The sequence below is a fragment of the Oncorhynchus nerka genome, linkage group LG3 (genome assembly GCF_034236695.1).
Source record: "Oncorhynchus nerka isolate Pitt River linkage group LG3, Oner_Uvic_2.0, whole genome shotgun sequence".
Classification (NCBI taxonomy): Eukaryota; Metazoa; Chordata; class Actinopteri; order Salmoniformes; family Salmonidae; genus Oncorhynchus; species Oncorhynchus nerka.
The window spans coordinates 31677219-31696994 of NC_088398.1; the positions used below are offsets into that span (position 1 = coordinate 31677219).

Below are 19776 nucleotides of genomic sequence, written 5' to 3' on the forward strand. Positions count from 1 at the left end.
TTGCCAGTCCTGTCTGGTCCAGTGACGGTGGGTTTGTGCCCATAGGTGATGTTGTTGCTGGTGATGTCTGGTGAGGACCTGCCTTACAACACGCCTACATGCCCTCAGTCCAGCCTCTCTCAGCCTATTGTAGACAGTCTGAGCACTGATGGAGGGATTGTGCGTTCCTGGTGTAACTTGGGCAGTTGTTGTTGCCATCCTGTTCCTGTCCCGCAGATGTGATGTTCCGATGTACCGATCCTGTGCAGGTATTGTTACACGTCGTCTGCCACTGTGAGGACGATCAGCTGTCCGTCACAGTACGGACATTGCAATTTATTGCCCTGGCCACATCTGTAGTCCTCATGCCTCCTTGCAACATGCCTAAGGCACGTTAACGCAGATGAGCTCAGACCCTGGGCATCTATCGTTTGGTGTTTTTCAGTGTCAGTGGAAAGGCCTCTTTAGTGTCCTGAGTTTTCATAACTGTGAGCTTAATTGCCTACCGTCTCTAAGCTGTTAGTGTCCTAACAATGTTCATTAATTGTTTATGGTTCATTGAACAAGCATGGGAAACAGTATTTAAAGCCTTTACAATGAAGATATGTTTAGTTATTTCGATTTTTATGAATTATCTTTGAAAGACAGGGTCCTGAAAAAGGGACTTCTTTTTTTGCTGAGTTTACATTGCATGGATTCACTCTGTGTGCAATAATAGTGTTTAACATGATTTTGAATTACTGCCTCGTCTCTGTACCCAACACATACAATTATCTGTAATGTCCCTCAGTCGAGCAGTGAATTTCAAACACAGATTCTTCCCCAAAGACCAGGGAGGTTTTCCAATGCCTCGCAAAGAAGGGCACCTATTGGTAGATGGGTATAGAAAACAGACATTAAATATCCCTTTGAGCATGGGTGAAGTTATTAATTACACTTTGGATGGTGTATCAATACATCCAGTCACTACAAAGATGCAGGTGTCCTCCCTAACTCAGTTGCCAGAGAGGAAGGAAACCACGCAGGGGTTCCACCATGATGCCAATGGTAATTTTAAGAGTTTATTTTTTATTTTTTTATTTTATTTTAATTTTACCCCCTGTTTCTCCCCAATTTTGTGGTATCCAATTGTTAGTAGCTACTATCTTGTCGCATCGCTACAACTCCCGTACGGGCTCGGGAGAGACGAAGGTTGAAAGTCATGCGTCCTGTTTAAACCCTTTACAATGAAGATCTGTGAAGTTATTTGGATTTTTACGAATTATCTTTGAAAGACAGGGTCCTGAAAAAGGGAAGTTTCTTTTTATGCTGAGTTTATATACAGGACCAGTCACAAGTTTGGACACACCTACTCATTCAAGGGTTTTCCTTATTTTTCCTATTTTCTACATTGTAGAATAATAGTGAAGACATCACAACTATGAAATAACACACATGGAATCATGTAGTAACAAAAAAAGTGTTAAACAAATAAAATATATATATTTGAGATTCTTCAAAATAACTTTGCCTTGATGACAGCTTTACACACTCTTGGCACTTTCTCAACCACCTTCACCTAGAATGCTTTTCCTACAGTCTTGAAGGCGTTCCCACATATGCTAAGCACTTGTTGGCTGCTTTTCCTTCACTCTGCCATCCAACTCATCCCAAACCATCTCAATTTGGTTGAGGTCGGGTGATTGTGGAGGCCAGGTCATCTGATGTAGCACACCATCACTCTCCTTCTTGGTCAAATAGCTCCTCCACAACCTGGAGGCGTGTTGGGTCATTGTCCTGTTGAAAAACCAATGATAGTCCCACTAATCGCAAATTGCGTATCGCTGCAGAGTGCGGTGGTAGCCATGCCTTGATTGAAATAAATCACAGACAGTGTCACCAGCAAAGCCCCCGCACACATCACACCTGCTCCTCCATGCTTCACGGTGGGTACCACACATGAGGAGATCATCCGTTCACCTTCTCTGCGTCTCACAAAGACACAACGGTTGGAAACAAAAATCTCAAATTTGTTCTCATCAGATCAAAGGACAGATTTCCACCAGTCTAATATCCATTACTCTGAAGTCTCATCCTCTTATTGGTGTCCTTTAGTAGTTGTGTCTTTGCAGCAATTCGACCATGAAGGCCTGATTCACACAGTCTCTTCTGAACAGTTGATGTTGAGATGTGTCTGTCACTTGAACTCTGTGATGCATTTATTTGGGCTGCAATTTCTGAGGCTGGTAACTCCAATGAATGTATCCTCTGCAGCAGAGGTAACTCTGGGTCTTCCTTTCCTGTGGCGGTCCTCACAAGAGCCAGTTTCATCATAGTTTGTTTTTTTGGGACTGCACTTGAAGAAACGTTCAAAGTTCTGATCTTCATGTCTTAAAGCAATGATGGACTGTCATTTCTCTTTGCTTATTTGAGCTGTTCTTGCCATAATATGGACTTGGTCTTTTACCAAATAGGGCTATCTTCTGTATACCAACCCTACCTTTTCACAACACAACTGATTGGCTCAAACGCATTAAGAAGGAAAGAAATTCCACAAAGTAACTTTTACCAAGGCACACCTGTTAATTGAAATGCATTCCAGGTGTGCAAAGCTGTCATCAAGGCAAACGTTGCTTACTTTGAAGAATCTCAAATGATTTATTAAACACTTTTTGGGGGGTTACTATATGGTTCCATATGTGTTATTTCATAGTTTTGATTTTAGTCTGGTCTAAAGAAACATTATTATGCAAAGAAAATCTATTTCAGATGAACAGAATATGAGTTGGCCTACTGTAGGCCTATGTTGTTTGGCTATCTTCCATGCCATATGCTGTAGGCTTGTTCATTTAGCTGAGAAGATATGCTTATGTCCCGTGCCATTATTTTATTTGACATGATTTTATTGTAAGAAGAATATGATTGAACTTAGCTGAATAAAATGGAAAGGATGTTTCTTCACACTGTGCGTGTGAAGTGGCTATGTTGAGCTTAAAAGTGATAATTTCCTATATATAATAGATTTAGTTATTTGTCAACTTTAGTTGTGAATGAGACACACCTTAGAATGTTTTAGAAATCCAAACATATATGACCTGCATGGTGCGACTATAGGCTATTCACTATTTGAGAAAGTAGCAAAAAAAAGCTTGCGTTCTGTTGCTTGCCTCATTCTGCACAGTTGTTCTCTCATCAATTAATCTTATTTTCACTCATCAGACTATATTCTCAATTTAATCTTGTCTTTATTAATATGCAAAACTAGTTTTGATTTAGAATTGCCCATTATCAAATGGGCAGGAATAGGGTGGGGTGAAAAATGACATGTCCTCTATGCACTCGAATAGCGAATTGAGGCCGCCCTTTCCCAAACGGATACTTCAGTTTTATAGCGGAACATGTGCTTTGAGAAATACATTTAAGAACACTTATTTTATTCCACGCATTAACCACTGTTTGAGGAGCATACTCGCTTCCCGACTGGTGATTATCTGCCCAAACTATGTATGCCATGGGCTCTCCAACCTTGTTCTTGCAGCTACCCAGTGCTTAATTTGGGTGTGAAATTTGTTTGGGAACATTGATAGTAACATGTTTTCGCAACAAAACATATTTCACTAAACCGTTGACAGGCTGTCTGTGTACTCGAAAAAGGAATAATGGAAAGAGAAGTGGATGGAAATGTGAGATATGCTGTATAGATAAATGTAATGTCACCCAATTAAATTATTTAAATTATAAAAAATCCCCTATTTATTACTAGGCTATTCAAATACAAATTCACTGATTGTAGGCTAACTGTTTGCTGCCCTGCATAATCAATGAACCAACAGCATCGCCTAGGGCTATACATGCTCTCCCAGACTCATGGATAGATATTTTGGAGCTTGGCATAAGGTAATCAGGCTTGGCTTGGCCTTAAACATTTGCATAAGCTCTAATATGCAAATGGTGGTTTGAATTAATCACCTTAGAAAGTGCAGTCCATTTCGTGGTGTTAGGCTTTGAAACAACATCCACAACAATGTTTTCCGCTCAGATTCAACCTGCTGTTGAACTTCTTTAGGTGAGTTTTAAAAGTATAGGCATACTGTTTTGATGATAAGTGTTTGTGATTTTCAATTGCATTTACTTTTATTTCAGAGTAGTTAGAGGGAAAATAGTGCCCTGAGTACCAGGCCATTAGGACCTGATGGTAGTTAGCAAGTTGGGTACTACCAAAGCATATCCAGAGTGCATTAAAGGAGATTACCGTGACTGAACGGTCACATGGAGTTTTACTGCGGTCATTGTCGCAACAGCCCTATCTGTGACCAACAGAAGCATATCTGTATTCCCAATCATGTCAAATCTGTCAAGGCTCAGGAGAAGATCCAGATGCAGATAGTTTCAAAGTAACAAAAGTTTATAAAAAATGGGGGGGGGCAGGCAAACTACAGGTCAAAGATGGGCAGAGGTCAGTAAATCCAGAGCAGAGTCCGAAAGGTCCAGAACGGCAGTCAGGGCAGGCAGAATGGTCAAAACCGGGAGAACTAGAGAAAGACAGGAGCATGGGGAAACCTGCTGGTAGGCTTGATGAAACAAATAGAACTGGCAACAGACAAACAGAACACAGGTATAAATACACTGGGGATAATGGGGAAGATGGGCGACACCTGGAGGGGGGCGGAGACAAGCACAAAGACAGGTGAAACCAATCAGGGTGTGACAAAAATCCATAGACTAGGGCCTAATTTACGTATTTCAATTGACTGATTTCCTTAGTGTTGGTCCCATGTTGACATGAGCTGAAATAAATTATGGCAAAACATTTTCCATACGCACAAAAAGCTTATTTCTCTCGAATGTTGTGCAAAAATTTTTTACATCCCTATTAGTGAGAATTTCTCCAAGAATTTCTCCAAGATAATCCATCCACCTGACAGGTGTGGCATATCAAGAATCTGATTAAACAGCATGATCATTACACAGGTGTACCATGTGCTGGGGACAATAAAAGGCCACTCTAAAATGTGCAGTTTTGTCACACACCACAATGCCACAGTTGTCTCAAGTTTTAAGGGAGGGTGCAATTGGCATGCTAACTGCAGGAATAGCCACCGAGCTGTTTCCAGATAATTGAATGTTAATTTCTCTACTATTGGCTGCCTCCAACATCGTTTTAGAGAATTTTGGTGGTACGTCCAACTGGCCTCAACCACAGAGCATGTGTAACCACGCCAGCCAAGGACCTTCACATCCGGCTACTTCACTTGCAGGATTATCTGAGACCAGCCAGGGTTATGGTATGGGCGTGCATAAATTATGGAAAATGAACACACTTGTATTTTATCGATCACAATTTGAATGCTCAGAGATACCGTGACAAGATCCTGAGGCCCATTTGTCGTGCCATTCATCCACCCCCATCACTTAATGTTTCAGCATTATATTGTATGGCTCCATTTCGCAAGGATCTGTACAGAATTCCTGGAAGCTGAAAATGTCCCAGTTCTTCCATGGCCTGCATTCTCACTAGACATGTCTTCCCATTGAGCATGTTTGGGATGCTCTGGATTGACGTGTAGGACAGCCTCTTCCAGTTCCCGCCAATAACCAGTAACTTCGTACAGCCATTGAAGAGGAGTGGGACAACATTCCCCAGACCAGATACTGACTGGTTTTCTGATCCACGGCCCTACATTTTTTTTAAGGTAGCTCTGACCAACAGATGCATATCTGTATTCCCAGTCATGTGAAATCCATAGATTAGGGCCCAATGAATTTATTGCAATTGACTGATTTCCATATATGAACTCAGTAAAGGCTTTGAAATTGTTTCATGTTGTGTTTATATGTATACATTATATTGTGGAAATAAAAATGAATATGTATTGTACTTACCAGCAGTATAGTATGATTGCTATTCATGTGTGCGTGGATATTATTGGCATTGACTGTGACCTTTTCCCTTGGATGATGTCACCACCCCGAGTCGGATCTGTACAATGCCACATGTTGAGTGGGCTGTAATCGTTTATCTGTATTTGTGCCATTTGTACATGGCTGTACACATTTTATTTCTTAGGTTGAAAGTAAAGGAAAGTAATATTGAAATGTGTGTAGGCATTCCTTGTCAAGTTACTACATCTTTTTGGTGATGAGGATAAATCTTGATCAGCATGTATCAGCATGTATCAATGTGCTAGCTAGCTAAGAAACAGTGGAGGGAGTCAGCTAGCTAGCTAGCTAATGAGTGACGGAGAGCAGCCATCGCTGGAGGGAAACACCGATGGTGACGATCAAGGATAAGTTGTCGTTATCATGGCAATGTTTGGGACTATCACTGAGTTTGTGGAATAGAACGAGGACTGGGCAAAATATGTGGAAAGGTTGGAACACCTTTTCTTGGTAAATGGAATTACAGATGAGGCTAAACGGCGCTTTATTCTGTTGAGTGTGTGTGGGGCTAAAACCTACAAGCTAATGAGGAATTTGGCTACACCACGGAGACCGGGAGAAATTCCTTTTGTGGCTCTCATTAAAAATCACCCCAATCCAAAGCCTTCAGTGATTGTCCATAGGTTCAAGTTCAACTGCCATTTTTGGAAAACAGGTCAGTTTGTTAACTGAATTATGTTAGCCCCAAACTCACAATGTTCAGAGAGTTATGTTAGAGGACGTGCTCTGTGACAGATTAGTCTGTGGCATTAATGAGGACAGCAGACAGTACCGTTTGCTGGGGGAAGCCACACTGACTTTCAAGAGATTATTGGAACTATCTCAAGGGATGGAGATGGCCGCTAGTAATGCTAAAAATATTCAAAAGGCCGAAAGTGGAAGTTGTGCAGTGCATCAGGTGGCAGGAAAAACGGGAAAAGCAGTAGAATGTTTCGGATGTGGGGGAACACATTATGCAAAACATCTAAGTTCAAGGATACTCTGTCACAATTGCAACAAAAGGGGACATTTATCAAAAAAATTCAGGGGTCCTAGGAGCAAGCCAGAGGGTGGGCAGACTGGGCAGGGCAAGTTCACAACTAAGAAGCTGCAGTCAGCAGCGCATCACTTAGAGAGCACAGAGGAGGACGAGCATTGGTCCTACAACATGTTTAATGTGAGTGAGCTGTGCGCAGAGCCTGTCTATGCTACAGTGGAGGTAGATGGAAAGCAGATGAGGACGGAGGTTGACACAGGGGCCTCTGCCTCTGGTTTCAGTGAGGAGACCTACAGAGAACTATGGGGCTCAAAACAGGCTTCAGCCCTCACACCGGCTTCAGCCCTCACATCGGCAGGGATCAGACTGCGTACGTACACCGGGGAGACCATAACATTGCTGGGCGCTCTAGATGTGGACATTGCATACAACAATCAGGAAGCGAGAGCACGGCTCCTGGTGGTGAAAGGGAATGGGCCTAGTTTACTAGTGCATGACTGGCTCACTAAAATACAACTGAACTGGGGTGAGAGAAAAAACACACAAGTGACTAAGGATGTCATTCATAATTACCATGAGATTTTCAAAGATGAACTGGGCACACTGTTAAGCTGTTCACGGATCCTCAGGCCAAGCCTCACTTTTTCAATCCCAGGACAACGCCTTACGCCATGAAAGAGAAAGTTGAGGATGAGTTGGAGCGGCTGCAGGAAATAGACATCATTACTCTCATTCAGTTCTCCCGTTGGGCAGCTCCAATCGTTCCCGTTCTGAAAAGTGACGGCATGGTGGGCATATGTGGGGACTACACACTCACCATCAACTGGGCCTCTAGGCTGGATGCTTACCCGCTGCTGCAGGTGGAGGACCTGTTCGTGACGCTTGCAGGAAGCAGGACGTTCTCAAAGCTTGACATGAGTCACACCTACCAACAGCTCCTCCTGGACGAGGTCTCAAAAGAGTATGTCACAGTCAACACGCACAAAGGCTTGTTCTGGAACAACCGCTTGGTTTCCGGGGAGTGACGTCCAGCCATTTTCCAGAGGACAAAGGACTGTCTGCTGCAGGGGATCCCTCATGTAGCAGTATACCTGGATGACATCCTGGTTACAGTGGCAACTCCACCATCTGGACCAGGTGTTAAAGAGATTCTCCGAGGCAGGGCTGCGCCTGAAGTGTAGTAAGTGCACATTCCATGCACAGAGTGTGACATACCTAGGTCACAAGATCACAGTGCAGGGTCTGTGTCCTATGGATGACAAAGTCAGGGTAATCAAGGATACTCCAAACCCCAAGAACGTGTCTGAGCTCAGGTCGTTCCTGGGCATGGTGAACTACTATGGTAAGTTCCTCCCTGAACTGTCAACAGTGTTGGCTCCACTTTATCAGCTGCTCCACAAAGACTAAATGGAAGTGGGGGCCAGCATAAGAGAAAGCTTTCAAGGAAGTGAAAGCGCTACTACAATCCAGCACAACTGCTGGTTCATTTTGACCAAGACAAAGCGATCATCACGTCATGTGACTCCTCGCCCTATAGCGTTGGGGCAGTAATCTCTCATCTAGATATAGGTCAGAGGATACAGGTCAGAGAAACCCATTGGATTTGCATCAAGCACGCTGACAAGTGCTGAGAAGGGTTATTCACAGTTAGACAAGGAAGGTCTGGCAAATAGTCTTTGCTGTGAAACGCTTTCATCAGTACCGCTATGGTTGTCATTTCACCATATGCACTGACCACAAACTACTAATGACCCTATTTAGTGAATCAAGATGCATTCCTCCCATGGCTTCAGCAAGGATACAGTGCTGGGCCCTAACACTGTCAGCTTAAGAATACACTATAGTGTACAGAGCGGGGAAGGACAATTCAAACGCAAACATGCTCAGCCGTCTCCCGCTACCAGAGATGCCCGCCACAACTGTAGTGCCTCCCGAGACAATTTAGAGATTGTAGAGATTGTCAAACTGACCTGTGAATGACAAACGGATCAAATAGTGGGCAGACTGGGATCCTATCCTGGCCCAAGTAAAAAGATGCCAGGTTGGCCTCCTGTCATAGAGGATGATGGACTGAGACCTTATGCAAAGCACAAAACTGAGCTTAGTGTGCATGATGGCTGCATACTCTGGGGGTCCAGAGTGGTTATTCCACCCCCTGGCCGTTCACAAATCATTTCCCGGATGAAAAGTTTAGCCAGATCTTACATCTGGTGGCCTAACATGGATAAGGACGTAGAAAACAAAGTGAAATCATGTTCTGAGTGCCAGATCAACCAGAAGATAGAGAGATATCTATCTATATAATTTAAATGTACAAACGGTACAAACACAGCCAAATGATACAGCCCACATGTGGTAGAGTTTGTACAGATCCGACTCGGGGTAATGACATCATCCAAGGGGAAAGGTCACGGTCAATGCCAATAATAAGCATGCACACATGAATAGCAATCATACTGTACTGCAGGTAAGTACAATTCATATTCAATGTAATTATTCATATAGTGTCCACAATTTAACACTTCACCCCCATTAATTTCAATCCCCCATGTAAGAAAAAACATAAGCTTAAACAAGTAAACCACATCAGTGTTCTCTTCTTCACAACACTTTAGAACATCTGCTACAGTAAATGTAAACAAACAAAATATAGATGACAGTCCTTATTTCTTTTCAACGAGATCTGATGTCCCAACACTAATAACACCACAAGTCTATCAGTCTATATTTTTTATTTTTTTATTTAACCTTTTATTTATTAAGAACAAATTCTTATTTACAATGACGGCCTACCCTGGCCAAACCCGGATGTCGCTGGGCCGATTGTGCGCCGCTCTATGGGACTCCCAATCACGGCCGGATGTGATACAGCCTGGATTCGAACCAGGGACTGTAATGACGTCTCTTGCACTGAGATGCAGTGCGTTAGACCGCTGGGCCACTCGGGAGCCGGGTGTACATGGCTGTACGCCTTTTATTTCTTAGCTTGAAAGTAATTTTGAAATGCGTGTAGGCATTCCTTGTCAAGTTACTACAATAAATGTGTTATTTTATGTATAGGTATTTTTATAAAATGTTAAAAAATATATACGAATGTGTTATTTTAATTGAGCTGTGTGGACGTACTGTAATGTAATTGGAAACATGGCTGAGATGTGATTCTCCCATTGTGTCCATTCCAGATGACTGCCACAGAGTCAAGCTCCACCCACTCCTGGGAGACCCCAACTCTGACTACATCAACGCCAACTACATAGACGTAAGTCTCACCTTCCTTTCTGCTCAGAATCCTTTCCAATCACAGTGTTATACTGGGAAACTCATCAAGTCATTACTTATCCCTTTCTGAATAACCACCGTCCATTTCACAGTATTTTGTGTTGCCCTAAGCAATCCGGTACCCCAGATTTACCACTGAGAGGTTATTCCTGTTCCTGGAAACACCAGGCTCCACCTCTTGGCATTCTAGCCAGATGTCATGTCTGTTTGGTGACTACCTCTACAACCCCTTATCCAATGCTATTAACAGACAATAAATACATTTTATAATACCAAGTCCTGGAGGTAAAGCCCTTTGTAAAATCCCCCAATCACTCTGAATTTAATAGACTGGATTGATGTTGTTCAATCCCTAGATGGATGGGGAGCAGCTCTGTGACATGATCTCTTTGGCTGCTCACCTTCACTTCACTGTACTTCTTGTTTCCATCTGCATCAACTAGAATGTGTCACCCGTAGAGCAACATGCATCATCCATTTGTTGGACTGTACACTCATGAATGTACATTATTCCATCATAAGAGACAAACTTGTCTAAAACGCCTCATCGGAAAGGTGAAAGCACTCCTTTTTACATCGTTTAGCCGGGAGAGATAGAGAGCGAGTGGACTTGTGCAGGATAAATGCTTTTAGGGGACTTCATTAGCATAGAGAGGGCACTTGAGAATGCTGTCCTATTTTGACTCCTGCCATTGTGAGGGTGCTAATTAGTGTCAGGGCATAGGGAGACCAAGCATCATTAGAGACATGCAACTCAATGCTTGGGTGCTGCCTGCTGTAGTGCCAAGTTGGCCACTGACAAGGCTAGCCCTGGCCCTGAATGATGAATACGTTGCCACAGGGGAGTACTTGTGGAGAGCCCATTACTATTTCACCAGAGGTTACATGGAAAAGTTTAGCCTCTCTCTGAAATGTGTTTTCTGTTTGTTAAAGCAGAGGTTGAAGAAGTGAGCTCTCAGTTTTTCTCTTTAGCATTTGATTTGATCTCTTTGTCACCCATCGCTTGGCTGTGTGTGCGTGTGCGTGTGTGTGTGTGTGTGTGTGTGTGTGTGTCTGTGTGCTATATGCATGCTTGGCAGCTGCCTGTGTTTGTCATGTGTTGTAGTACATACAGTGCAGTATTTTCCATCACCACACTCAGCAAGTGAATGCTGTATGACAGCCTCTAATTTGTTAAATAGGGAGACCGTCCAAAGCAATCCACACACATGGCATAATGAACAAATGTACGTGCACACACAAAACACACACTCAGTCTCACACACACATACTGTATGTAAACAAGCACACCTCTCTATACAGGTTCTCCTCCTGACTGCAACCTTTAACTCCTTAGATTTCTCAATCTTCTTTCATTAACTAGCTTCTATCTCTTCTCTCTTCTTTTTCTACTACCTTCCCCACCTACTCGACTTTGGACCCTGTAGATTCGGATTAACAGGGAAGTAAGTACTTCACTGCTCTTTCTTCTGTCTGCCATCCCTTTCTTTTCCCTCTTTCCCATGCAGTACATCCCTCCTTCAAAATTCAAACTCTTCAGTCTAGTGTTTGGGAGCCTGGATTCAGAGTTGGCACAAAGCAAGCTGCTCCAAGGTGTCACAATGTTCAGATTGCAGCAGAGTGAAGAAACTCTGAGGGTTGCCATCTCTTTTCCTTTTATCTGCCATTGAATCTTAGATGTTTGTCTCTTTCTTTTCTCTACCATATCTCAATAAAAGACAACCACTAAGTAAAGAGGAATGCACATTTGAAGGAGCTCCCATATCTGCTGAAGACGAGACTGCCTTGTGGCCCATTGTATTTGTGACCTGTAAGCATATAGAGCTGTGTCATCGTCACCATACCCACTGGCATGCCCTGTCATCTCCAGCAGCAGTGACAAGTGTCCCTGTGTCATTATATTTCTTGTGCTTACATGAGGTCAAAAATCAGGAGGTTACGGTTGCCAGTATGACTGGTTGAGATGCGTGAATGCCATGGACATGCTGATTGTGCTGCCCAGGGCCCCAGCAAATCGTGGGTAGTTGGGCTCACTGCACCCATTCACTGTGACAGTCATTCATCTCCATTACACACTTGTCCCTTTTGCGTTTCAATGCTTTCTCCCCAATTTCATGGTATCCAATTGTTAGTAGTTACTATCTTGTCTCATCGCTACAACTCCCGTACGGGCTCGGGGGAGACTAAGGTTGAGGGTCGTCCTCTGAAACACAACCTAACCAAGCCGCACTGCTTCTTAACACAGCGCGCATCCAACCTGGAAGCCAGCCGCACCAATGTGTCGGAGGAAACACTGTGCACCTGGCGACCTTGGTTAGCATGCTCTGTGCCCTGCCCACCACAGGAGTCTCTGGTGTGTGATGAGACAAGGATATACCTACCGGCCAAACCCTCCCTAACCTGGACGACGCTAGGCCAATTGTGCGTCATCCCACGGACCTCCCGGTCACGGCCAGCTGCGACTAAGCCTGGGCGCGAACCAAGAGTCTCTGGTGGCACAGCTAGCACTGCGATGCAGTGCCCTAGACCACTGCGCAACCCAGGAGGCCCTGAATTGGTGTTTTTTACATTGGATGAAAGTAGACACTCAGAGCTAGAAAATGGTATATCATACAGTACAGTTGAGGAACAATGGGAAAGTAATTCTGCTTTGAAAGTTGATACGCTTGTAACCTCACTTTTGAGAATATGGCACTTTAATATTTTGGTAAACCTACTGGAGAGCTCTTCTTTGTCTACACCCATTCAACATTGTTCTCACCCTCTTAAAACTTAGCACCACCCTTCTCTTTAAGGATTCACATGTGAGGCCATTTACTAAACATCCAAAGATTTCAAGACTAAAGGTTGGTTTATACTACGGGTGTATTCATAAATTCAATCTGGAGTGCCAGAGTGCACCCTGGGCGTTCGTAAACTCAGTGTTGTCAGATTGTCCGTTCGTAAATTCAGAGCGTTTTGCTCTGAGCTTTCAGAGGACGCTCTGCCCGAGGAGTAGGGTTGATCCGAGTGTTTTGACAAGCTCACAAGCTAACTGGCTAACATTGGCTAGCTTGCTAGCTACTTCCAGACAGAGAACAGCTCACTCAGACCATTTTACTCGCCCTAGCAGAGCTGGTTAGACTGTTTTTTGTTATCCAGAGCGTTGGTGACGTTAACTGCGCTGCTGGCAACAATTGAATTACGTTGTTTTGCGAAAATAGGGAGCTCTGAAATCGGAGCAGATAGCCGGAGCGAAATTACCAGCTACGAGTATTGACAATTGTCGCAGTGACATCATGAACGTTCTATTGAAATGGTTACTTGTGTAGTAGTCTTTTTTTTAGACATGTAGCTAGCTAGCTAAACAATGAACCATAATCCCAACTCATAACATTACCCTGTATGAATCTGCAGGTAGCTAACCAACCAGGTTCAATGTTAGCTTGTTAACATTAGGCTATAACTATCAAAGCAAATGGCTCTGAGATACGAATAATATTACTACACAGATCATAGCAAGCCAGCCAGCCAGCTTATGTTAGCTTGCTAGCTAACAGTACGCTTTAACTTGAAATGAAAAAATTAAAACTTTCTAACAAAATTAGAAACACGTAATATCTGAAAATGAAGCTAGCTACACTATCTTACATGGATGGATGCTATACATGGAATGGGTGCTTCTTCCTCTCTGTCACGGATGCCATGGTTGCCCTTAGTTTGAAGATGTAATACGGAGACAGGTGTTTTAAACAGCTTTCTGTGTGTTCTCTTTTCGACTCCCTTTGCTTATTTGCAGTCAAAGGCCAGAATGTTCTCCATCTCCTTAGCTATCATACTCTAATTCCCCCGGGCATTCCACTGATTTCAAAACTCGGTCCTCCAGAAAGTGGAGATCAACACTTTGATATCGTTCAAAAAAGCAGTGTTAGATTTAAAAAAAAAAAAAAAAATGTAAGTGAAGTAGTGATGCACTACAAACACCTAGGTTCCTGAAGCGAGTCACATATATTTTGTGAGTCCCTTTTTTTCAACGTTGCTTTTTCCTCTTTTGGTTGAACACCGCATCTCCACTGTATCTAGATACCCCTCCCCATACACACACACACACACACACACACACACACACACACACGCAAAAGCTAGTCTCAACTTACTGTTGCGAGTTAGAAAAGTAGAATACACAAAGTGCATTTTCAAAATTAGGTTGTGCATCAGCAGTTATTCTCGTTATCTCAGTCACTTAGCCCATGTCAGCTAAAATGTTGTAGATCGTTAAGTTAGTTTAGCAGCCAGCTATCTAAACTTGTTATCGTGGTTGAATTACCTTTCTCCATTGATTTTGTTAGTCAGTCTCACTGCTAACATTTCTCACCATCCTATTGCAACATGTGTAGAATTGCAGGAAATTATCTGTAAAACGGTTCATTTTTTTCTCTCCGCCCAATGGCTAAATGTGTTGAATTACAGTAAATTTGCTTTAAAACTGTACAATTTCCTCTACATCCCATTGCAAAAATGCTTATAATTGTGCAAAATGTGCTAAAACGTGAAAAAAAATCTGTATTTTGGAGCAGTAAACCAATTATTATTTTGTGCATTGTGTTGACTAATGAAATCCAATTTCTATTTTTATGGGACTTAAACGTAGCGTAGTATCCTGAAAAGCATAATTTCGATGGGCAAAGTGGATGTTCTGAATCACTCTGGGACTACAGTCTCTCTCTCATCTCTCTCAATGCCAAACAAAGTTTTGTGTTGTCTCATTCTGTTATATCGTAACCATGTTTGTTGTGACGTCTGTGTGGGGGGATTTGCACATGCTTTTAGAAGTTGATGACAGTTTTTAGGTAAAGCCTGACATGCGATGGAACTCTTTTTCTCAGGCGTCATAATTAGTTGTGCTTTTAGGAAGGGTTATTTAGCATGCACACCAAACTGTGGGCATACTTGGGTGTCTGACGGCACACCATATTCTCTATGGAATTTTTGTGAGTGGTGTTGGAATGACAGGAAACATGATGTTACTGAGGGAATTGGACAGTAGTGAGAAGGAAGGGTGATCCGTGCTAGAAGAGAGGGAGGGAGAGAGGAGAAGGAGGGAGGAGAAGGAGAAAGCGCTGTTTGAGACACAGATAGCTTACTCAGCATGTCATCCCTGTTCTCTTTTTCAGGGCTACCATCGATCCAACCACTTCATAGCAACTCAGGGTGAGTATCCCGCCATGTCTGGAGTTGGGTGCTTGTGTGTGTTTTTGTGTGATAATTCGAGGTTGACCAACCTACCCAATGAACTTCCACGTAGGATCTAGCAACAGTGACACATCATGCTCGTGTATACATCAGTTTCCTTTTTGGGTGCGTGCATATTTGGACGTTGTAGATACACACCCTAGCATCAGTTAAACCCTCTCCTAGTAGAGAAAGAGAGAGACTCATGATCTGTTTCACCTGTCACTTCTCATACTGAGCCACTGTTCGCTGGCACAGACCAATAAACACTGCCATGAAGCACTGTACAGCACAACGTTAATTATAGTAGGGCATGTGACCTGACCAGGAAAAACTCTTTGGCCCTACTTATAACCTAGCTGCATGTACCTTGATCCTGTGTCCAAGAAAAGTGACTTAGTACAGTAGTATCGGGTCACGTGGTCAGGAAACTATCTAGGCCCTAGTCATATTGATCATTTGTATTTACAGCAAACTGTTTTTGACTGAGATGGTTGATGTGGTGGTTTTACCTTTCTGTCCCATAGGGCCCAAACAGGAGACAGTGTATGACTTCTGGAGGATGGTGTGGCAGGAGAACTGCTTCAGCATCGTCATGATCACTAAACTGGTAGAGGTAGGCAGGGTGAGTCTCACACTCACACCTCTCTCCTCATACACACCTATCCCCAGCACCATTGCTTCCATCTAGCCGGCAATCCATCCATCCAGTCATAGACTTCTTATATATATATATATATTTTTTTTTTGTAATTTTTTTAAAACATTTTTTTGAAATATATATTATATATTTTATTTTATTTTATAAGCGCAAAAGGGGACACAATTCAATTTTCTCTGCTGTGTTCAGGTCCCTTACTATTTGCTCAGACAGACATCATTGTTGGAGCAATTGAAACGCCAGCAGAATATAAATACTATAGTAAGAGTCCCATTTTTTTCTTCTGAAATCATAAACATAGACATAGTTGTTAAGATGACAAAATGTTTCTATCAATATCAGTACATCAAATTTGCTGTTCCCTCCTAGCGCTGGATTGTTTGTCAGCTGAATCAAAATAACATCTAACCTAAATTAAAAATGACTAAATCCTTTGTGCCTTAATGGAAAACATTAGTGGTGGCCCAGTTCTAGATATTATGTTCCCCATCATTAAAGACTACTATAGTTACCACCTCTATCTATGGAAGAACTGGTTGATTTTGTTGGAGCTGAATGTAAGTATAATTGTTCTGTGTCCTCTTTCCTTAAATGTATTTAATGCTGAGCAGTAGGTAGCATAATTTACCAACAAGGAACACTGGTTGGTCAAACACATTTCTGTGACTATCATTGTATGCACATTTGATCAAATGTTATTTGTCCCTGTTGACCAGGTGAAATGCTGTAAATACTGGCCTGATGACAGTGAGATGTATGGAGACATCAAGATTACACTGCTGAAGACGGAAACACTTTCAGAGTACACCGTTCGTACTTTTGCCATGGAGAGGGTAAGTCCAACCATTCTGTGCCTGCACATGTTTTGACATTGAGTCAGTCTACGTCTAAGACCAATATCACATGGCTTTTACTTATACAGGACAAATCCCAGCTACTACTAAGCATCTTTCCCTCATTCTTTCCTTATTTTTGGTTTCTTATGGCTTCACTGCTTAGACATACCATGATGGCATTGTTTCTTCAGCCAGCGTTTCCAGGCAGTTGTCGATTAAAGAGTCTGTGGTGTTTATCAGTCCAACTGAACAGAACCGGCATTCAATCTGTCTCAATTATGAGGTGCTTCTGTTGTGAATGCATCCTACCCAGAGAACATGGCTCCCTTAGCCCTATTTGACTCTGTGATAAAGGCACTTAGCTGACAAATAGCAGCCTGTCTCTGACTAGAGAGAGGTGATAGTAAGAAATAATACTCTGGCTCTATGGTTCTTTTCTCTCCTTTGTTACGGAGTTGGCCCCTGTACCAGTCTCCTTCCCAATACTCATAAACATTGCAGAGACAGCAGCAGTTGGCATACGCTGAATTGAGTAGACAGTGTCTTACTTCCTGATGATGCATAAATACGATGTAGAGAGATTAGAATAAACAACAGCTCCTGATGTACAGACCGATGTGACTCAGAGACGATGATCATCGAAGGCCCTCTGATTAAATATGCCTGCAGTGAGAGGATTTAATAACTCAAGCTACTTAAACCGCCCCCCCTCTCTCCCACACCGCTGAGGCACTGCTGCTTCTACAATGACAGCGCCTGCACTTGAAGTGTTCGTTGCTCTCAGTGGACCATCCTGTCAATCAACACCAGGGTTTATCCATGGACCAGCTCAGAGCAACTCTGCGGATTGACAGTGGCACAAACACAGCATTATTGTTTCACTGTTGCCGCCACTCTCCGTGGGAGCACTACTGTACGCCACTTATCAAGCAGAGATTTTAGGCGAAGTTGACAGTTTGTTTTCAATGAGCCTCGTATTCTGAGTACATTTTTGGGGGGGTTGGACTTTTATGCTGGACTTTTAACAAGTCACATAATAAACTCAGCAAAAAGGAAACTCTCACTGTCAACTGCGTTTATTTTCAGAAAACTTAACGTGTAAATATTTGTATGAACATAACAAGATTCAACAACTGAGACATAAACTGAACAAGTTCCACAGATATGTGACAAACAGAAATGGAATAATGTGTCCCTGAACAAAGGGGGGGGGGTTCAAAAGTAACAGTCAGTATCTGGTGTGGCCACCAGCTGCATTAAGTACTGCAGTGCATCCCCTCCTGATGGACTGCACCAGATTTGCCAGTTCATGCTGTGAGATGTTACCCGACTCTTCCACCAAGGCACCTGCAAGTGCCTGGGCATTTCTGGGGGGAATGGCCCTAGCCCTCACCCTCTGATCCAACAGGTCCCAGACGTACTCAATGGGATTGAGATCTGGGCTCTTCGCTGGCCATGGCAGAACACTGACATTCCTGTCTTGCAGGAAATCACGCACAGAACGAGCAGTATGGCTGGTGGCATTGTCATCCCGGAGGGTCATGTCAGGATGAGCCTGCAGGATGGGTACCACATGAGGGAGGAGGATGTCTTCCCTGTAACACACAGTGTTGAGATTGCCTGCAATGACAACAAGCTCAGTCCGATGATGCTGTGACACACCACCCCAGACCATGACGGACCCTCCAAATCGATACCGAGTACAGGCATCGGTGTAATGCTCATTCCTTCGAAGATAAACACAAATCAGACAAAACCGCGACTCGTCAGTGAAGAGCACTTTTTGCCAGTTCTGTCTGGGTCCAGCTATGGTGGGTTTGTGCCCATAGGTGACGTTGTTGCCGTTGATGTCTGGTGAGGACCTGCCTTACAACAGGCCTACAAGCCCTCAGTCCAGCCTCTCTCAGCCTATTGCAGACAGTCTGAGCACTGATGGAAGGATTGTGCGTTACTGGTGTAACTCGGACAGTTGTTGTTGCCATCATGTACCTGTCCCGCAGGTGTGATGTTCGGATGTACCGATCCTGTGTAGGTGTTGTTACACGTGGTCTGCCACTGCGAGGACGATCAGCTGTCCCTCCTGTCTCCCTGTAGCGCTGTCTTAGGCGTCTCACAGTACGGACGTTGACATTTATTTCCCTGGTGACATCTGCAGTCCTTATGCCTCCTTGCAGCATGCCTAAGGCACGTTTACAGAGATGAGCTCAGACCCTGGGCATCTTTCTTGGTGTTTTTCACAGTCAGTGGAAAGGCCTCTTTAGTGTCCTATGTTTTCATAACTGTGACATTAATTGCCTACCGTCTGTAAGCTGTTAATGACTTAACGACTGTTCCACAGGTGCGTGTTCATTTATTGTTTATGGTTCATTGAACAAGCATGGGAAACAGTATTTAAAGCCTTTACAATGAAGATATGTTTAGTTATTTCGATTTTTATGAATTATCTTTGAAAGACAGGGTCCTGAAAAAGGGACTTATTTTTTTGCTGAGTTTACATTGCATGGATTCACTCTGTGTGCAATAATAGTGTTTAACATGATTTTGAATGACTGCCTCGTCTCTGTACCCAACACATACAATTATCTGTAATGTCCCTCAGTCAAGCAGCGAATTTCAAACACAGATTCTTCCCCAAAGACCAGGGAGGTTTTCCTCGCAAAGAAGGGCACCTAATTGGTACACCTGCATCTTTGTAGTGACTGGATGTATTGATACACCATCCAAAGTGTAATTAATGCTCAAAGGGATATTTAATGTCTGTTTCTATACCCAAAATTAAAATAAAAAAATACAATAAAAGGAGCAGAAAGGAGTAGTTGCGTAATATAGGGTGTATTATTTGTTTGGGAACTTCCTATTTTTATCAGATTTTATTCCTAATTCCTTTTTATTTTATTTAGCTCATTAGTTGAATT

At 43.0% G+C, this 19776-nt stretch overlaps 1 protein-coding gene across 2 annotated transcripts in view; it reads left to right on the forward strand.

Annotated features, from left to right (window-relative positions):
- ptprub (protein tyrosine phosphatase receptor type Ub) overlaps positions 1–19776 on the forward strand; it is a 375002-nt gene that overhangs the window by 294012 nt on the left and 61214 nt on the right. For both annotated transcript variants that reach the window (XM_065011362.1, XM_065011367.1), the window contains exons 18-21: positions 10057–10133; positions 15307–15343; positions 15892–15989; positions 16742–16858. In XM_065011362.1, coding sequence (XP_064867434.1) covers positions 10057–10133; positions 15307–15343; positions 15892–15989; positions 16742–16858 — 329 coding nt within the window. The remainder of the gene's footprint in view (positions 1–10056; positions 10134–15306; positions 15344–15891; positions 15990–16741; positions 16859–19776) is intronic.